The 20,114-nt window shown below is 39.5% G+C and overlaps 1 protein-coding gene across 1 annotated transcript; it reads right to left on the reverse strand.

The window, feature by feature from the left end:
* Positions 1–1,555: 1,555 nt before the first annotated feature.
* LOC122346602 lies at positions 1,556–19,781 on the reverse strand. Its single transcript, XM_043241334.1, has 4 exons — positions 19,703–19,781; positions 4,149–4,213; positions 3,444–3,761; positions 1,556–2,635 (listed from the first exon to the last, which is right to left on the reverse strand). Exons 2-4 carry the CDS (start codon positions 4,195–4,197, stop codon positions 2,277–2,279), a joined length of 726 nt encoding a protein of 241 aa, XP_043097269.1. The 5' UTR covers positions 4,198–4,213; positions 19,703–19,781; the 3' UTR covers positions 1,556–2,276.
* Positions 19,782–20,114: the final 333 nt, after the last annotated feature.

The raw sequence follows: 20,114 nt of genomic DNA on the forward strand, positions 1-20,114 counted from the left end.
TACTGTTGCTCTTAATGAACCCCTACGGGCACTTAGACAACATGCTGGACAAGCTGAGAGGAGGTGGAAAAAACATAAATTGCAGGTTCACTATGAGATATTTAAAGAATCGTTACAGACATTCCAGAAGGCCTCTAGTATTACTCAGATGTTATCACTTAACGTGGAAATGAACCTAATATTTGAGAGTATACATTCAGAAATTAACCCTAGGCAAACTATGTATCCAGATCTTTCTTTCCTTGATTGTGACATCTTTCTGAACCCTTTTAATGATAAAACTGTAGCTATACATTCTACAAAACCAAAATGACAGGTGGCTTTGTCTTTTGACCTGATGAGCCTTACAGAGTTCCAAAATTCCAGCCCTTCCAGTGTTTACCGATATCATTGTACATACTAAGTCTTCTTTATCTAACAGTTTATCTAAAAGAATATCATGTTACCTTGTTTTTTAAGCAGATCTTTGTTAGTGTGGGGACCACAGTGTTTAACCTAATAAATAAATGCCTTAGCCAGGGCATCTGTTCAGCAGATTTTTTTGTATTCTACATTTCTTCTATTGTTAAAGAGACCTAATTTGGCAATAGAAGATCCTAATAATTTTAGACCTTTCAAATTTATCTTTTTTAGCTAAGGTTTGAGGGAAAAGTGGTATTTAAGCAGTTGCAAGCACATATCACTGTAAATTCAATTAGTGAGCCCTTTCAGTTGGGCTTTAAGTCTTGCCATAGCACTGAGACAGTAGTAGTCCATATCCTCTGACTTCTGCCATCCTTGATTTATGGCTTTGACTTTTGACCTTACCCCTCCCCTTACCTGGGACCACCCGCATCGCTGCCAAACTCATGTGACTCCCTACTGGAAGTGTTGACCCTGCGACCCTTCCTGTTTTTCCTTATTTGGTCATGTTCTTGTTTACTTTGCTTATTTAATTACTCTCCACCTAGTGTCATTGTGTCACAATGTTTAATACTTTCATCTATCTACCTATGTTAGAATTTTCTAGATTTTTTTTTTTTGGTTACACTTATTTAGAATGATCGCCTTGTTTTCATGGAGATGTGCATCATTCTTGTCACATGACACATCGCGGCCGCAATAACACTGTATGACAGATGGTTCGACTTTTATTTTGTTTTTCCTTTTATTTGAAATATTCACAAACTTGCTTACCATGTCATGAACAATCTGAACTTTATAGTTACTTACACTGTATCTGATGTGAATCAAACACATCTGCAAATTACATTTGAATGGATTGTGTGTGTATTTTACAAGCTATAAATGTACTGTTTTACTAGAACTTAAATGTCCTACAATTTGTATTATGTGGTTAAGAACACTGCATAGTTATGTGACATCATCGAACATTCTAAATCCCATCTGTGGGACTGTACTCCTGTACGGAAATAAAAGTCCCATATGTAAGCCCATTCTGTTTAGTCTTTTTTGTGAGTCCCTTAATTTTGAAAATGCTGTGTGTTGTAGCTTATTTGATTTAGAATGAAAAGAAACTTTCATTTATTTCTTCATCGTTCCTGTTGACTACAACCACAATTACAATTACTTTAATTTTGTAATAAAATTCCAGCAATAAGTGACTGCTGTGAAACAGATTTTATTTCACCAGTCACACAGAAACAATTAAAGTGATACAAAACATGAAAGGAGAAAAACAACAGGGCCCTTATTCACAAAACATCTTAAGGCTAAAAGCTCCTAACTTGCTGATTTATTAGTGGGAGTGTCAGGCCTAAATTTAGGACTAGCTAGACTGTGAAACGTTAAGAATAGGACTTCTATGTCACTAAGACCAACTCACAATCTATTTACCTATCTATTAACTATCCTAAATTTATATATACATTTTAAAACATTTGATGATGGGGTTAGGAGCTTACATCTGGTACAGCTGTTCTTGCATTCAGTTTGCTTTTCTTACTATGAGCCATGATTATTCTACTGTTAATAAAAAGGTTTTTTATATGCATATTTTTTCTTTTTTGTTTGTACAAGGAGTATACAGGCTCACACACACACACACACCCATGACACAAGCACAAATGTTGGTTTTCCAGACATTTTAATTTAACTGATGATTCTTTTGGTGTGTAGAAATAAGTATATCCTAATTCCTAAACAGACCAAGTCTTCGGCATGGAATAGGTATCTTTCATGTGTAAGTTTGAGTGGGGTATTAATGCACTTGTTTGTTTAAATTAAAGTTCAAAAGTAGCCTTTTAGAGTTATTGCTACAATTGTTCCCATTATTGCTAAATGAGAGTCCAAAGAAGACTCAAACAGAAGACTAGACCAGTGCAACTGTCACTGCTAAAAGACTTTGTCTTAGACGTTGTGCTATATTCCATAACAATGTTCTTGCTGGTTATATATTTCTCAAGTTGAGGAATCCAGTAAGAACAGTTATATGTTTTCCAGTTTACACTGTTATTGAGAGAACTAACCACTGTATATAATCCATTAACAGGATAAATGACCTGGGATGATTGGCTCGTTAGATTGACCGTTCCATGAAACCAGTGGATACGCCCATCATGGTCTGACTTCTCAACCTTGCAAGTCACCCTGTTTTTTCCGTCTTCTTTTACCTGGACAATTTTCTTAGGACACTCTGCAGGAAGAAGAAAGAGAGGCTATGATAAATGGTAATCTGTGAATAGTGTTGGGTAAAGTTATATATTTATATTTTAACATATTTTTTTGGTAAACAAATTAAGTCTTAGCTTGAAGGTAAAGTAAGTTCACATCTATACAATAGAATGTAGAATACAGATGTAGTATTTAGTGTGTTCAACACACTTAACTTTTGCTTATTATTAGGGTTAAATTGAAAGTCAGCAGCAAAGACATTGGTTAATAAAATGGGATTAAATTAATAAATTATATTTGTGTTATATAACATTTAATTATTGCAAAAATTTAATTTAACAGTTTTTATTTATTTTGAGGAATGTTGCAATCTGTTTTTTATTTTTTGTCAGCAAGTGAGGTGAATTAATTAATGTTCACATTTATTCTAGAATTACAGTAACATCTCTTGATTTCTCTCAATGTGGGGACATGACAGCTGTCAATCAATAAATGGAAAAAAGTAACTGGCATTACTTATTTGAAAAAGTAACTCAGAGATTTTCTTGTAAAAATACTTTACTAGGTACTTGAAAAAAGTAATCTAATTATGCAAATAATTTTACCCTCAACAGAGTGTGTGAAGCTAAAATGGCTTTCTAAAAAAGGTTTTAAAGAAGGTAAATGGGATTTGCTAAATTTGCCCTTAACCTCACAAACAAATTATTTTTTTTACTGAATAAAACAATTATCATTTAATGATAAAGGATTTGTCTGTGTTGTTTTTTTATGTACATTTCTTATAAAATCTTTTTTTCTCCATTCTCAGTCATAACATTCAGTTTACATACCCAAAGTCACACTGGTATTAGCACTTGTATGTCCATGGGAAGATCGGAGTTTGCAGATATAGCGTCCAATGTCATCTGATTTTGGTTGGGTAATAGTCAATACCAACTGTTTTTTTGGCATGTATTGGCAAAGGATGGAACCATTCATTGCTGTCTTGCTTTCTGAGCATATTGTTTTATTTGATTCTTTAATCCAGCTCAGATGAGTAACCTGGAATTCACGGTCCTTTCCATCAGGCAGTGAAACATTGCAGTGTAGAGTGATAGCCTGGTGGCAGTAGGAAACCACAGGTTTGGTAACTTGTACACTCATCATGCCTGTGCAAGAGAAAGAAATGAATCCAGATAAATAAAAAACAACAAAACTAAAATGTCATAAAAATATCACTAAAATATAATAAGATAAATTTTCAACTTTCCTGGGTAATGATTCATGCAACATATAATGGCAATGTGAATGTTTATTAACACCAAGAATCAAGATTCAAGATTTTTATTTGTCACATTCAATTTGTACAAGTACAACTTGTAGTGAAATGTAATAAACAAAACCAAATGCAAATATCTGCATTAATTTTACACCTGAATTTTACACCATTATGACTGGAATACCATAGTACCAAGCTAATACTGACAGAATTTTTAGTTTTTAGTGATTTTCTTAGCCTTAGGCCTTGTAAACTATGATGAGGAGGAATAACTCACCAACTACTGCTGAAACAGATGAGATGAACAGAAGAACAGGAAATTGCATACTGAGGATATTTCAGCTTAAGTAGCATGAAAATAAAACAAACAAAAAATATATATTAAACACTACAATAACAAATTCTTTATTATTGATGTATAAATCAATACCCTGCAGTTTTGGGTAAAAGTTGTGTCATAGTTGAATTAGCACTAGACTAACTTGAATGGCAAGCAACTGAATGTAGTACAAAAAAATTTGGATTAGGGTGCTGCTTGGGAGCCCAGACACCTCTGACAATATTGAGAAAAGGCCAATGAAACTGTCGAACAAACATTGCATAGCTGGCAATGTTCCCTCCACTAGAGAAGGAGGATTACCATATTTAACCAAGAAGGCTTCCTTTCAGCTTGTCATTTCGATTTTGCATTGAAGTTTTACCTGTGGGATGCTAAAGTGGTCATGATAAATAATAACAATGTTTTAATGCATCTTCATACTGCAAAATTGGGAGTGGTAGAGCAAAGGTAGGTAGCCCAATTAGCAAATTACAATTATGAGATTAAACAGTAGAACCGAGGTTACCGGGCTCAAAGATCTGCCAAAAGCCAGTCCCCCAGATTGGTGTAGGGCAACTGAATGTGGCAATGGTGGAAGCACCAAGAAGATACCCCACCACTATGCCTTTTGGCAAAAATAAAAGGACACAAGGACAAGATGCAGTTTTGAGGAAAGTAAGAAATTAGTAGGAAGCAGGAACTTTGCCCTTGAGAGAGGAGCGACTGGCCTCCCATAAAGATGTGCAGAAGTTTTTGGGTCAGCAGAATTGACCGTGTTTGAAGGAGGGTGTACTTAGACCAGACTAAGCAACACAGGAAAAGATCCAGCAGACTTACCCTCAGACTCAGAAGACCTGTTAGAGGCCTACCACAGTCAAACGGGCCATCAAGTAGCTGAAAATATGCTTTTCTTACGGCAAAGACATTTCTTTTGGCCCCGGATGGAGGTTTCTGTTTATGAGTATCTTGCAGGCTGGCCACGTAGTGTTCTTCAAAAGGCTAAACTAGACACTAAAGCTCCATTGACCAGTTTTGTCCACTAGGCACCCTTGCAAATTGTGGTACTAGACTTTTTCTGCCACTGAGTCGGCTAAATGACAGAAAGTCATTTAGTATACCCACTCCAGACCAGACAGCCATGATAACTGCCCAATAAACACAAAAATCAGGGCATGTCAAAGAATCTCAAGGGCTCCAAAAGGTAACTTTGCAACTACATGGCAACCAGCAGTCATTAGAGTATTAGTATGTTTGCTTAAGATCTTAAATTATTCTACCAACAACCTACCCTAAGAATCTACTAATCAAATCAACGATAATCACTAGGGGAAAAAAACCCCAAAACCCCATCCATTTGGTAAAAAACAAAAATCGACCTTGTTCATGAATCCCTGGAACACGGAAGGTGAGTTGGAGAGCCCATACTGCATAACCTAGTATTCATATTGCCCAGAGGGAGTTATGAAGGCCGTCTTACATTAATCACAGCATGTATTCATACCAGGTTATAGGCACTCTGCAGGTCAAGTTTGACGGGCTCCCTGCAGTTCCTCCAGGGCAGTGGAGACCAGTGGAACCAGGCATGGCAGCTTGACAGTATGGGAGTTCAAAGCTCAATAATCTATGCACGGCCTCAGTCCTCCATCCTTTTTAACCACAAAGAAGAAACTTGAGGCCTCTGGAGAGGTTGCAGGGCGAATCTCCCTGTCGGAGAGCCTTTGTGATAAAAACATTTGCATAAACTTTTGAACTGTGTTTGAAAATAAACCTACTCTATGACATAGAAAAGTGGGGGAGTTTAAACAAGCCATTTTAGGGAGTGTGGACAAGTGAATGATAGCCAGTCATATAAATGCAAGGCAGTAAGCTCATTGGCTGCATATGTAGCATGAACCAATCAGCTTGTTCCAAGTGGTTTAAATCTGAATATAATAGGATATGCTAACAGCCTGTCAGTCTGCATCATCTACAGTTTTATGGCTGAACTATATGTATTTCTATAAAATGAATAGAAGATAAAAAAATCCCTCATATTAGATCTCTGATTATTTCATAGCAAGAAGGTCTCTGGTTCAAGTCCCGGCTAAGCCATGACACTTTTCTGTGTGGAGCTTGCGTGTGCTCTGCATGGGTTTACTCCTGGTGCTCCTGTTTGCCCCACAGTCCAAAGACATGCAGTATAGGTGAATTAGACAAAAAAATAGCTTGTTAGTGAGTGAGTGTGAGCGTGCCACTGGTTACACTTTCAGGGCTGGGTTGTGGCATCCGTTGTGAAACATGTGCCAAATTGGCTGTGCAGACTACTTTGTTGTGGCCACCCCTAATAAAAGGGAGCATGTGGAAGGAGAGAGAGAGAGATTAGTGATTACTGTATTGGATTATATTAGATCCATGCATTACAATAGGACTTAAGCTGTGTATCTCATTAATGTTAAAAGGATATTAACTTAAGGATATTAATAATCAATAATCAATAATTAACGTGACAATTAATTACGCACACATTGTATATATGATCAGACACTTAAATTATTAATAAATTAATTTCTGAAAATCATACTCAAATGGAGTTAAGGTTTTTGACAGCCCAATGATGGCGATCTATGTTGATTATTAGAATGGCAGCATTCTAATGTCAGTAAATCAGTAACTATAGTCAGTAAATATCAGGACCAGGGACCAGACATGAAGTTTCCAGAGATGTGGACAAGGATGCCATAGGGTGCCTTGTTTCTGAGACAGTAGATCATTCCTTCCTTCCAAGGAAGGGCTGAGTCAGTAAATATAGGATTATGTTCATCAGTTTGCAGGTTTAAAGTCTATTATAGCTATAGCTCTCAGTTTATTATTGTTTAATACAATTGGCCAAATGATATGAAACACAAACCACTATGCACAGGATATTTTAAAAATAACAAATTGCTGTACAACTGTATATTAGCTACAACTAGACAGCAAATTCTAAACCTCTTCTGTGGCCTTTTAAACATTCAAAAACTGTAGCCTTTAAAAACAGCATTTCTTGAGTAAAGAAAATTCTGCACTTATTTAAATATATGTTTTTTATTTACCCTTGCATTGTTAAGAAGTATGACTGTCTCCATCTTTATTATATATGAATGGAGGCGGGGTGGTGTTATGAGGTTTGACCAACAATTTGAGGACTCAATGGCATTACAAGGTTTAGTCACAGGGTCTTTTGAATGCTTGTCATTAGTAAAATATTTATAAAACCCACAAACAAGCATAATGATAACCAATAACACTGATTTAAAATAAAAACTAAATCTAATAGCAATGAGGAAGTTGTAGATAATATTCCATGGCGCAGCCCACAATCTGTCACGGCACACTAATTTGCTGTGGTTGTTGGGAAACACTGCCCTAAGGAATGATGACCAGGTCATGCTTCCCCATCAACCTCTCTTTGTTGGGGTCATAGTTGGCAGTAATTGCAACCACATAGACATTAAGGGTTGAGGTAGACTGTCACGGATCTGCCAGATTCTGCCACCACATGATCACAACAATCTCCCTTACCAGAGTTCTAACCAGTCACACCTGCACCTGCACCTCATCAGCTAATCACCACAAGCACTATAAAAGCACACACCAAGTTCGTCAAGTTCTCCTACATTTACCAGCCATATCTTCAATCACCACTCCCTTACCAGTCACTGTCAGCACTTCTTCACCTACAATCAACTCCAGTCCCATGGCCCATCCAGCGCCCTACTCTGGCTTGGTGGAGGAGTGCAATGGATTTCTTTTACAGTGCTTGCTATTATTTGAGATGCAGCCCACGCTATATCCCACTGATCAGTCAAAAATGGCATTTATAATCTCCTTGCTTTCAGGGTCAGCACTTCCATGGACCTTGTGATGCCATCTTCTAGGACTTTATGCATGGGCTACTCGGAGACTTTCCATATTGATCTACTCCAAAAGCCTGATGGAACACCAGGTACACATTATAGAGGTTCTCCAGTGGCTGAGGGAATACCAGTAGTTCCTGAAAGCTGAGAAATGCATCTTTCATCTCTCCTTAGTCCAGTTTTTGGGGTATGTCATCGACTCTAAAGGTGTGTGGTTGGATAAGTGGAAAGTTGAAGCAATCACCTCCTGGCCAGAACCCACCTCCATGAAAGAACTCCAAAGATTCCTAGGATTTGTTAATTTTTACCGTCTCTTCATGAACTATAGCATCTCTGGTCTGTTGACGTCTGTACTTGAAGACGAGCCCAAGTATCTGTTCTGGACTCCAGCAGCATCCCAAGCTTTTGCCGCACTGAAACAAGATTCACAAATGCACTGCTCCTTGTACATCCAGATTCCCAGAGTCCCCTTCATTGTAGAGGTTAACGCGTCCACTGCCGGTATAAGAGCCATATTGTCCCAGCAGCAGGGGAAGCCAGCTCGACTCCATCCATGTGCCTCCTTCTCCAGAAAGCTCAGCTCAGCAGAAAAAAGCTCACATTGGCAACAGAGAGCTCCTAGCTAATAAACTGGCTCTAGAGGAGTGGAGGCATTGACTGCAGGGTGCTGCACATCCCTTCATAGTGTGGATGGATCATAAGAATCTGCAGCACTTCAGAGATGCCAAGAGACTGAATGCCAGATAAGCCAGATGGACATTGTTCTTTATGCTTCAACTTCACCATCTCCTATTGTCCTGGACACAAGAACGTCAAGGCTGACACCCTGTCTCACATCCATTCCAAGAATGAAAATCCTGAGAACTTCCTTCCTGAGGAACTCTTTGTAAGCGTCATTCAATGCGTCTCCCCTCCACTCTACTCCGAGCCAGCTCCTTTATAATCTGCCTGGCTGGCCACCAGGTTGACAGTTTGTACCCTGGTCACAGCACACCCACCAATCCATACCACTAATACATCCTTGGGCACTGGCCACCCGGGGTCCAACAACACAATCTTGCTGCTACAAGACTGCTTCTGGTGGCTAGAGATGGCAAGGGATGTGAGAAGGTACGTGAGTGAAAATAAGTATTGTGCCATGTCCAGGAGTCCGCGACACTTACTGGTTAGGAACCTAGGTGTGCTGTTTTACAGCAATCTTTCCTTCGAAAATCATGTTTCTAGCATCTGTAAAACTGCGTTTTTCCATCTTAAAAATATAAAATATATTTAAAAATATTAAATTAAAAATATTAAAAATATATCTAAATTACGACCTATGCTTTCAACCTCTAATGCAGAAATATTAATTCTGAGAATAATAATTCTCAGAATTCTCAGTGTAGTTTAGTTGTGCTGTACTTTAAGTGGTTGTAAATTGTTTGCCTCCGGGCTATTAAGAGCACTTAAGTGTGAAGGCGTTAGTTTCGTTTTTCCTGATCGACCTCCTGATTGGCTACTGCCTGGGCAAATTAGAACTAGCTTTCCGCTGTTTCCACTGCATGCACTTTGTATTTATTTGTTGAGTGTGCCAGCGGAAGCGTCCAGTGCTCGTGTTCAGTCTCCTCGTGTGAAGACTACGAGAGTAAAGACATACGACTTTTCCTGCGCGACTTTAACTGAGCAACGCACTTAAGTACATTTTCCTTCATTCTCTTACACATCTTCACTTCCTCTTTCCTACCTCTATCATGTGGCTCCAACTCATTCCGGTTTTCTCTCGACCTCGCCCTAACAACCCACGCAGACGACAATGCACTCCTACTAACCTACGCTCTGTCCCTACATCCTCTACTACACCCCTATCTTTCTCTGTTGGTCTGTGGAATTGCCAGTCAGCTGTCAACAAAGCTGACTTCATTTCTGCTTTTTCTTTACATTCTTCACTCAACATTCTGGGATTGACGGAGACCTGGATTCGTCCAGAAGACTCAGCAAACCCAGCGGCTCTAGCCAACAATCACTCTTTCTCACATACACCTCGTCAGGTTGGCCGGGGTGGGGGCACTGGTCTGCTCATCCCAAACAATTGGAAATATTCAACCAACTCACTTGTATGTAATTACATCTCTTTTGAATTTCATGCTATCACAGTTACTACTCCGACAAAATTCCACATAGTGATAATCTACCGCCCCCCCTGGACATATTCTAGACACCTTCCTAGAGGAGCTGGATGGATTATTGTCATCTTTTACAGACGAAGGCACTCCACTCCTACTCTTGGGGACTTCAACATTCATCTTGACAAACCTTACGCTACGCACTTCCATTCACTTCTAGCTTCATTTGACCTCAAACGCCTTATCACGACAAGCACCCACAAATCAGGCAACCAGCTTGATTTAATTTACACACGCAGTTGTACTGCAGACACCATTTCAGTACAACCGCTTCACATCTCTGACCATTTCCTTCTTACATTTAAACTGCATTTTCCTATCTCTGTGCAACCAACCCCTATACCGGTTACTTTCCGACGTAACCTTCGTTCCCTTTCTCCCTCCCATCTCTCCTCTGCTGTGTCCTCCTCCCTTCCCTCACCTACCCATTTCTCTGCTTTGGATGTGAATGCAGCTACAGATACCTTGTTCAGTACTCTAACCTCCTGTCTAGACGACATCTGCCCTCTCTCCTCCAGGCCAGCACGGACTGCCTCCTCTAGCCCCTGGTTGTCTGATGTTCTCCGTGAGCATCGGGTCAAACTCAGGGCAGCGGAGAGAAAGTGGCGCAAATCTAAAGATCTGTCAGACCTGAGCAGGTATCAGACTTTGCTTTCTTCCTTCTCTGCTGAAATCCGCACTGCCAAATCATCACACTTCCAAAACAAGATCAACAACACTTCAGACACACGTAAGCTCTTCAGATCATTTAACTCCCTGCTCTATCCCCCTCCACCACCTCCCACCACCTCAATATCACCTGACGATTTTGCCACATTTTTTACAAACAAAACAAAAGCGATCAGTAGCCAGTTCTCAGCCCCCCCAACGCACAACCTTCAACCAACCGCATCGACTACCGATTCCTCCACTTTCTCCTTCTGCTCCCTCACTGAGGCAGAAGTATCCAAACTTCTCCTCTCCAGCCATCCAACAACATGTCCGCTAGACCCCATACCCTCTCATCTTCTCCAAGCAATCTCCCCCACAGTCTTGCCGGCACTCACGCACATCATCAACACATCTCTCCTCACAAGCACCTTCCCCACAGCATTTAAGCAGGCTCGGGTAACCCCACTGCTCAAAAAGCCCACTTTAAACACTTCCCTTATTGATAACTACAGGCCAGTCTCTCTTCTTCCATTCATAGCGAAAACACTTGAAAGAGTGGTTTTCAACCAGGTATCACTGTTTCTTTTGCAAAACAACAAACTGGACCATAACCAATCAGGTTTCAGGTGCGGCCATTCAACTGAGACTGCGCTGCTCTCAGTCACGGAAGCCCTGCGGACTGCAAGAGCTGAATCCAAATCATCAGTTCTCATTCTGCTGGATCTATCCGCTGCTTTTGACACTGTGAATCATCAGATCCTGCTGTCTACCCTCTCATCACTGGGCATCTCTGGGATCCCACTTCGCTGGTTCGAATCCTATCTCACTGGTAGGTTTTTTAGGGTGGCCTGGGGAGGAGAAGTATCCACAGCACATCAACTGGTCACTGGGGTTCCTCAGGGATCGGTTCTTGGACCCCTCCTCTTCTCCATTTACACTACATCACTAGGCCCCATCATACAGGCTCACGGCTTCTCCTACCACTGCTACGCCGATGACACACAGCTCTACCTCTCTTTTCATCCAGATGATCCAACGGTAGCTACTTGGATCTCGGGTTGCCTGGCGGACATCTTGGCATGGATGCAAGAGTACCACCTACAGCTCAACCTGACAAAGACTGAGCTGCTTGTATTCCCTGCCACTCCAACTACACAGCATGACTTCACCATCCAGCTAGGCTCTTCTACAATTACCCCATCAACCTCAGTCAGAAATCTTGGTGTAATCCTTGATGACCAACTAACCTTCAAAGATCACAATGCAAACACTGCTCGATCAGGCCCTTTCTAACAGAGCAAGCTGCACAGCTACTTGTCCAGGCCCTTGTCATTTCTAGACTGGACTATTGCAATGCTCTTCTGGCTGGCCTTCCATCAAACACAATAAAACCTCTACAAATGATTCAGAATGCAGCGGCACGGCTGGTATTCAATGAGCCCAAAAGAACCCATGTTACACCTCTCTTTATCTCCTTACATTGGCTACCGATTGCAGCTCGCATCAAGTTCAAGGCACCGATGCTTGCATATAGAACAACCACAGACTTGGCACCGCTCTACTTCCACTCACTATTACAAATCTACACACCCTCTAGAAGTCTGAGATCTGCTAGCGAGCGACGCCTCGTGGTACCATCTCAAAGAGGCTCGAAATCACTCTCCAGAACTTTCTCGTTCTCTGTTCCTGGCTGGTGGAACAATCTTCCCGTACATATCCGGAATGCTGGATCTCTGTCAATCTTTAAGAAACAGCTGAAAACTCACATCTTTCAGCAATACCTGACCTCATCATAAAAAAAATAATAATAATACAAAAATACTCTCACTGTCTCTGTCTCACTTCGCCTCCCCCTTGTTTATTCCTTCCCTTCTGGCATGTACTAATTTGAACACTGCCTGTGACTGGGTGTTACAAGCACTTACTCTGTCTGTTTGTCTCTCAAAAAAATGAATCGCTGTTGTACTCTCAATTGTAAGTCGCTTTGGATAAAAGCGTCTGCAAAATGACTAAATGTAAATGTAAATGTAATTCATGCGTTTATGACCTCGAGGTTAGATTATTGTAATGCTTTATTGGGTGGTTGTTCTGCACGCTTAATAAACAAACTTCAGCTAGTCCAAAACGCAGCAGCCAGAGTCCTTACTAGAACTAGGAAGTATGATCACATTAGCCCTGTTCTGTCAACACTGCACTGGCTCCCTATCAAACATCGGATAGATTTTAAAATCTTATTAATTACCTATAAAGCCCTGAATGGTTTAGCTCCTCAATACTTGAGCGAGCTCTTATCACATTATAGTCCTGCACGTCCGCTACGTTCTCAAAACTCTGGCCATTTGATAATACCTAGAAAATCAAAATCAACTGCGGGCAGCAGATCCTTTTCCTATCTAGCACTTAAACTCTGGAACAATCTCCCTAACTCTGTTCGGGAAGCAGACACACTCTGCCAGTTTAAATCTAGATTAAAGACGCATCTTTTTAACTTAGCCTACACATAACACACCAACACACTTTTTATTATTCAAATCCGTTATTTTTAGGCTGCATTACTTAGATTTGCTGGAACCGGGAACACTACTCCTAAAATACGTCTCTTTCTCAATCTGTTTTCACAGTTTGTATCCAGACTAGATGGTGGATCAGCACACAGAGATTATGTTCATCAGAGACCAGAAAACCTAGATGCGCCCGTCGACAGATCACCAGATCCTGATGCACACACACACACACACACACACACTTACAAGTCATTTACACTATCTGACACAGTTGCGTTTAAAATTGAACTGGAAGTTAAGTGCTGGGCGTCCGTTCAGAGGAGAACTGACCCCAACTGAGTCTGGTTTCTCCCAAGGTTTTTTTTTCTCCATTCTGTATGCATGGGGTTTTGTTTCCTTGCCGCTGTCGCCTCTGGCTTGCTTGGTTGGGGACACTTAACTTCTAGTGATTTAACGTCGAATTGACTACAGAGACCGTCTCTGCATTTAATAAGAAATTGGTCATTCTCGTCATTATACATCCCTTGTACTCTTCTACATTATACTGTACAGTGCTTTGATGCAACCTGTGTTGTTAAAAGCGCTATATAAATAAAAATGATTGATTGATTGACTTATCATCTGGTAAGCTGTGTCATCTGCCAATCTTGAATCGCCCCTGGTCTCACCTAGGAGTAGACTTCTTCACAGATCTACCACCCTATGAAGTTAATACTTGTATCCTAGCAATTGTGGATCAATTCTCTAAGTTCTGCCTTCCATTAACCCTCAAAGGTTTACCCACTGCCCTGGAAACAGCAGAAATGCTGTTAAAATCAAGTATTCTGGTTGTCTGGACTTTCTGAAGACATTGCTTCTGACTGCAGACCTCAGTTTATATTCAAGGTATGGGATGCATTCTTTTTTCTCCTAGGTGTGACCATCAGCCTCTTCTTGGGATGCCATCAGATGTCCCAGCGGTTGACTACTGGTTCCGAGAGTGTGGGACAAAGCTCACTACCTCCAATGGGCAGTGCACAGGCAAAAAGCCAGGCTGACCAGAGGAGAGCTGAGACACCCACTTTACAACTTGGCCAGAAGGTATGGCTCTCCACACAGGACTTTCACCTGCGCCTGCCATGTAAGTGCCAGGTTTGTTGGCCCCTTTCCCATTCTGGAACAGGTAAACCCGGTATCGAATAAGCTCCAACTCCCACCTCAATAACACATTCACCCTACATTCCACGTTTCCCCATTGAAACTGTATGTTGAACCTGTTCCTCTTCCCACAGAACCTGGACCAGCCAAAGAACCCCCTCCATTACTCACAGAGGATGGCGCTATATATATACGGTCAAGGAGATATTGAATTCCCAATGTTGCGGTGGCCGTTTGGAATGGGAAGGTTATGGTCCTGAGGAAAGATCCTGGGTTCTCTCCATGTGTGTGTGGCCTTTGTTACAACCCTTGCTGCAGAAAGGACAGCACAATTCTGAACAGGCATTTTCATTCTCTGTGAAAAGAGCATCATAGCATCATGACATCAATCTGCCTCCTAGCAATCTGTCAAGGAGGGGCTGTCACAACATTCACAAGGTTCCGGGAACCAGGTCCAAGTAGAAGAGTGAGAAGGCTCACTTGGGGAAACACATACTTGCACACACATTGATCATGAAACAACAACTCCTATGGTAAGACGCCTTGTCCAAAAATACAACAGTACATGTATGTAATACTGTAAACACTTCAGAATGTATATGTAAGTAAGAGACACAACTAGGGAGTGAAGTTTGAACATCTACTCAGCCTGTTATTAATTTGTTAAAGGTCTATGAATTTAAGAATAAGAATAATTAATATAACCTAAGAATTTAACCTAAGAATAATTTATTTGAACAATGGAAAAATCCACATTACCAGTGCTAAAAAACTTTGGTATACTCTTAATTTAGTCTCACACTACAGGATTTTTAGCCTACCTTAGCCCAGATTTTCCCCTCCTGAGAATTGGAGCAAAAGAGTAATGACTGTCTGAATAACGTGACAAAGGCATGCAACTAGTCTCTCTATACAAGAGGCTTGAAACTGTCATTGCCAAACAAGGCTTTTGTACAAAATGAATTTATTCAGCAGTTCAATATATATATATATATATATATATATATATATATATATATATATATATATATATATATCCCCCATTGCCTGGACATGAGAAAGCAACTCCTTCTGCACCTAATCTTAAATTAAACTGACAAATGACTTTGTTCAAATATCATGCCAATTTATATGTTAGAAATCACAGGTGACAAAAGAATGCCAAGTCAAAGAAATCAAATTTATTTAAATTAAGTAGTCTTGAGTTGTTATTTAGATTAGTATTTAACATTTATTGTTAGATTAGATTACTCAAAGATTCCTATAATCAACAACCTCTGTCTGAGTGTATGAGGAAGTGTCTATTGACCACCAAGGTCAAATCTGGACAATGCTCAGGAAAGCTGGACAGTAGGCAAAAACTGTTTTGTGTCTTACAGCTTCCTGAGTTTGTTTTTATGCAGTGCTTTCCCGTATAGCAGAGAAAAGGTTAGAGTGAATGTTTCTGAAGTAATTGTACAGTCACTCATTGTGTAACATTTCTTTGACATACAGTGTACATGATAAGATGAGACAATTTCACCTTTCACTTTCAAATTAATCTTTCATCACTTTTGTCACTTTGAACATTAATTATATTGGAAACTAGGTGACTGCAAATTGCCTCTCATAATAACATGCTAAAGGCAATTTGCAAAAAAAACCCCAAAACAACTTGGTCACAAAAAAAATCTAACTGGTTCACAAACAATTCACCTTGTCAATCACCTATCATCGAAGGGGCCTGTACAGAACTATGCCTTTCTGCCATGAATCTGAGATTTAAAAAAAACAAACAAACAAAAAAAAACACTGGAAGGATTTTTATCATTAGAGGATGGAAGTGTACGCACACTTTCAACACACATTTTTAAACTTGATCCCTTTAAATGTACAGTATAATTAAGAAAGGCTTAGAAAAGATTAATTTCCTGCTCAAAGTGGCAAAAATAGAATATACTTGTTCCTGTTTGATACTGTGACTTAATCTTTAGAAGACCTGGACTTGCCTTGAAGTGAGCCACTGACTTGACTAGCTTGAGACTTCAGACTTGCTTGAGATTTTAACAATGTACGACTTGCTTCCACATCTGCTTTTTTCCCTGACCAAGGCCCCCCTTTGGCACAGATGCACTGGCACACAGCTGGCCTCGCTCTTTACTCAAGTATGCATTTCACCCTGTGAGCCTGCTTGCACAGAGCTTGCAAAGATCTGGGAGGACAAGGAGCAGGTCTTGCTGATTGCACCATACTGGCCCAACCGGAGGTGGTTCCCGGAACTCCTGCTCCTTGTGACAGCCCCTCCCTGGTGAATATCTCTGAGCAAGGACCTCCTTGGGCACCATCTGGCACCTGGAAGACTTGAGTGGCCTGCCCCATACTTGGGTCAGTCCACATCAATGTGGTCTCTGTAGTGTTCTTTTTTGGAAGGTTCGCTTCCTCAACAAATAGCCAGCAGTCAGAAACAGCGGTCTGGCTTCTCCAGTAGTGATGTACTCACCTGTGGTCCCTGCAGGCACCAATGTCAGTGAAATTGCTCTGGAGCGATAGAAAGGTTACAGCCTTTGCACAGCATTTGTTGACATGCACTGCCTGGCAACATTTGCAATGCCACAAGGCTGCGATGGGTTTCAGGTTGTGGAGTTTTCCATGGACCCCAGTCTGTCATCACGACATAACTTGTAGTGACTGACAGATAGGGAATGTCTCGGTTGCGTTTCCTGAAGGAGGGAACTGAGACGTTATGCCCCCTTGCCACGACCTTGAACCATCGGTGGGTGCCAGGGACTAGTTCTCGGCTCCTCAGCAAAACCAGATGAGTGGCTACACCTGTTGCCTATTTATAATACCCGTATGATGGGGAGTGGCTCAGCATTAATTAACCACTTGCCAAATTTCATTGGCCTTTTCTTAATCAGGGCTCCAAGCAAGACCCCAATCTGTTGCCACAACATCAGGGAACGAGGGTTACATACGTAACTGAGACAATCTATTGGACTGCACCATGTAGAGTATCATTCCATTACTTTGTATTTCTGTTATGAAAAGTCTTTGTAGGGATTGGCACAGTGAAGCAGATGACAGTGTTAGTGGATTTGGTCATGGTGGAATAGATCTGCTACTCTGTTACTAGCAGCAAGCATGTATAGCAAGTAACGATACTTGCTACTGCCAGTACATAGACTACATGCTGCTGTGAACAGTAAAAATACTGCTGCTGCACCAGTAACATATGAACATGCCAAATCAGGAGACAATATGAGCATTTCAGTGAATATAAGGATATAACTACTGCATCAGTGCACATACATCTGCACACATAAGACTGTTAATAACAGGAATAGAACCAGATACGCCCCACAAAGCAATTCTATCTCCAAGACATATACCACTGCCACAATGTAAAGCACTCATGGCACAATGAGTGCCTAAAATTGCTTTATTATAATAGTAATAATATTTTGTCACATTTATAATGTCACATTAAATAGTTATGTGTGTCAAAATCATATGTTTATTTGTGATAATCTTGGTACTTTTTAAAATATTGTCTAATATAGCTGGCATTCTGTTTTTAATATTGTATTTAATATATCCCCTCATAATCTGTGTGCACATTTTGTGTTAACAAATAGTATTGTATATTGTTTTTAAATTTTTTATTATTATATTAGTAAGATTTATATTACTGTTTTGATGTATTACTATTTACTGTCAAATGAAAAAAACCTCTTAATGGTTTTTGTTGTGCATAGTAGACATCATTCATCCACAGCATGGAAAACAATTTATAATAAGATTTCAGTTGTAGAACAGTATTAACAGAAAAATATAAAAATTAAGATGAATGATTTATTGCATGAGACATGGGAAATGACTCAGTGAACACAATCAACATGAGGGAAACTAGGTCACATGGAGCAACACACACATACAGACAGTCCATGGCTGTATCCAAAATTGACCCCTGTACCCTCATTCACTATACCCTACATTAGTCCACTCATTCAGTTTACTTGAAGCAGGGCTGCAAACTCTCACACATTCAGTGTGTTTTGTGACTTTACAGTTTTTATGATTTATGCTAATTTCATTCATAAAATTGACATTAATTCACTTCACACACTCATTATAATATACTTACTTTACTAGTTTATGTATTATCTTTATCTTTGAAAATATACAAAATACAGGCATCTATAAAATCTATCTGGATATTTTCAGAAAAAAAACTTATTAGGACAACTGCATATAATTGCTTACAACTTCCTAGAAACGTTAATTTTCATTTTATATATCGTATTTATGAATCAATAATTTAAAAATGAACAAATGACCTTTGCCTGTGTTCAGCTTTCAACACGTTTATTGTTTTTTTTTTGTCGTGCAAGAGACTATGACATTCATGTTACATGATTTGACTGATTTTTATGTAGAAATGGTGGCAACGCACCGCATTAAAATAGTAAACATTCATGTTTTTATAAACAAATTTAAAAACTTACACATGCTTTCTTTTCTTTATTTTACTTGCACATGATAATGACGTTTTATTCTTATATAGTAATGTGCGTAATACATTTGTCACAGCCAGGTTTATTAGATCCATGTCACACAGTGTGACATGCAATGACCTTGATTGCTAAAATTGTGCAAAGAGTATCAGACTTTACAGACGTGAAAAAGTATGGGGATGCCATGGGGAGTGTTATGTTGCCTGCAACATCCACTTTATGATTAACATTTGACTTGTTTATGTACCTTCACCCTAAGCAAAAAACTCCACTGTGGACCACATTGGTAACCCTTTGACACTGTAATTACAAATATTCTTCCAGTCAATCCCATATAAAGCATAAAACCATAAATGCAATTTTTTTACTTGAATGGTTTTGTTCTACAATCTACTGCACTTTGAAAATTACATTAATTAAAAGCAATCATATTGGGCAATCGTTTTAGAGTATTTATTATGTTTTAGTTTACTTACTGTGAAGACAGCTTCTTTTTGAAAATATTTAAATATGCATATTTGTTATGTACTATAAAAAATATTTGATAACAATCTTCATAATAATGAATGATTAGACCAATGCAAAAATTGTATTTAAATAAATTATATGAAAAATATATATATATATATATATATATATTTTTTTTTTTAATTCTTCAGAAAATGTGAGATTCTTTAAAAATGCACATACCTTTTTAAAGATAATGCAGCTCCAGTTATTTTCTGTATGACAATACGTCTGCGCATAAAGCTCCCCACCTATCTCTTCAAGCTACTAATAACTGCATTGTACAGGAGTGTGCAGACATTGTTTCTGTTTCCTGAGAGAGCTTCCTGTACATTCCTTAACTTTACACATTTTAACATAAAAAGGAAGAGGTCAGTCTGAGAATAAAAGGGCTGACCTAGTAGTTTAAAGGTTAACACAACACTTTAAAAGCAGTTTGTGAGCGATATGACATCTGACTAACAGAAATTGCAAGTACATTATTGTCCTCCTAAGCCAGCTTGACCTTATTTTAATGTTCATGACTCTTGTATTTATAAAGCATGCATAAGCACAAATTTGATCTTAGAGTATGCATACACTTATATCCATGCCA

Source organism: Puntigrus tetrazona, chromosome 6 (assembly GCF_018831695.1).
Source record: "Puntigrus tetrazona isolate hp1 chromosome 6, ASM1883169v1, whole genome shotgun sequence".
NCBI lineage: Eukaryota > Metazoa > Chordata > Actinopteri > Cypriniformes > Cyprinidae > Puntigrus > Puntigrus tetrazona.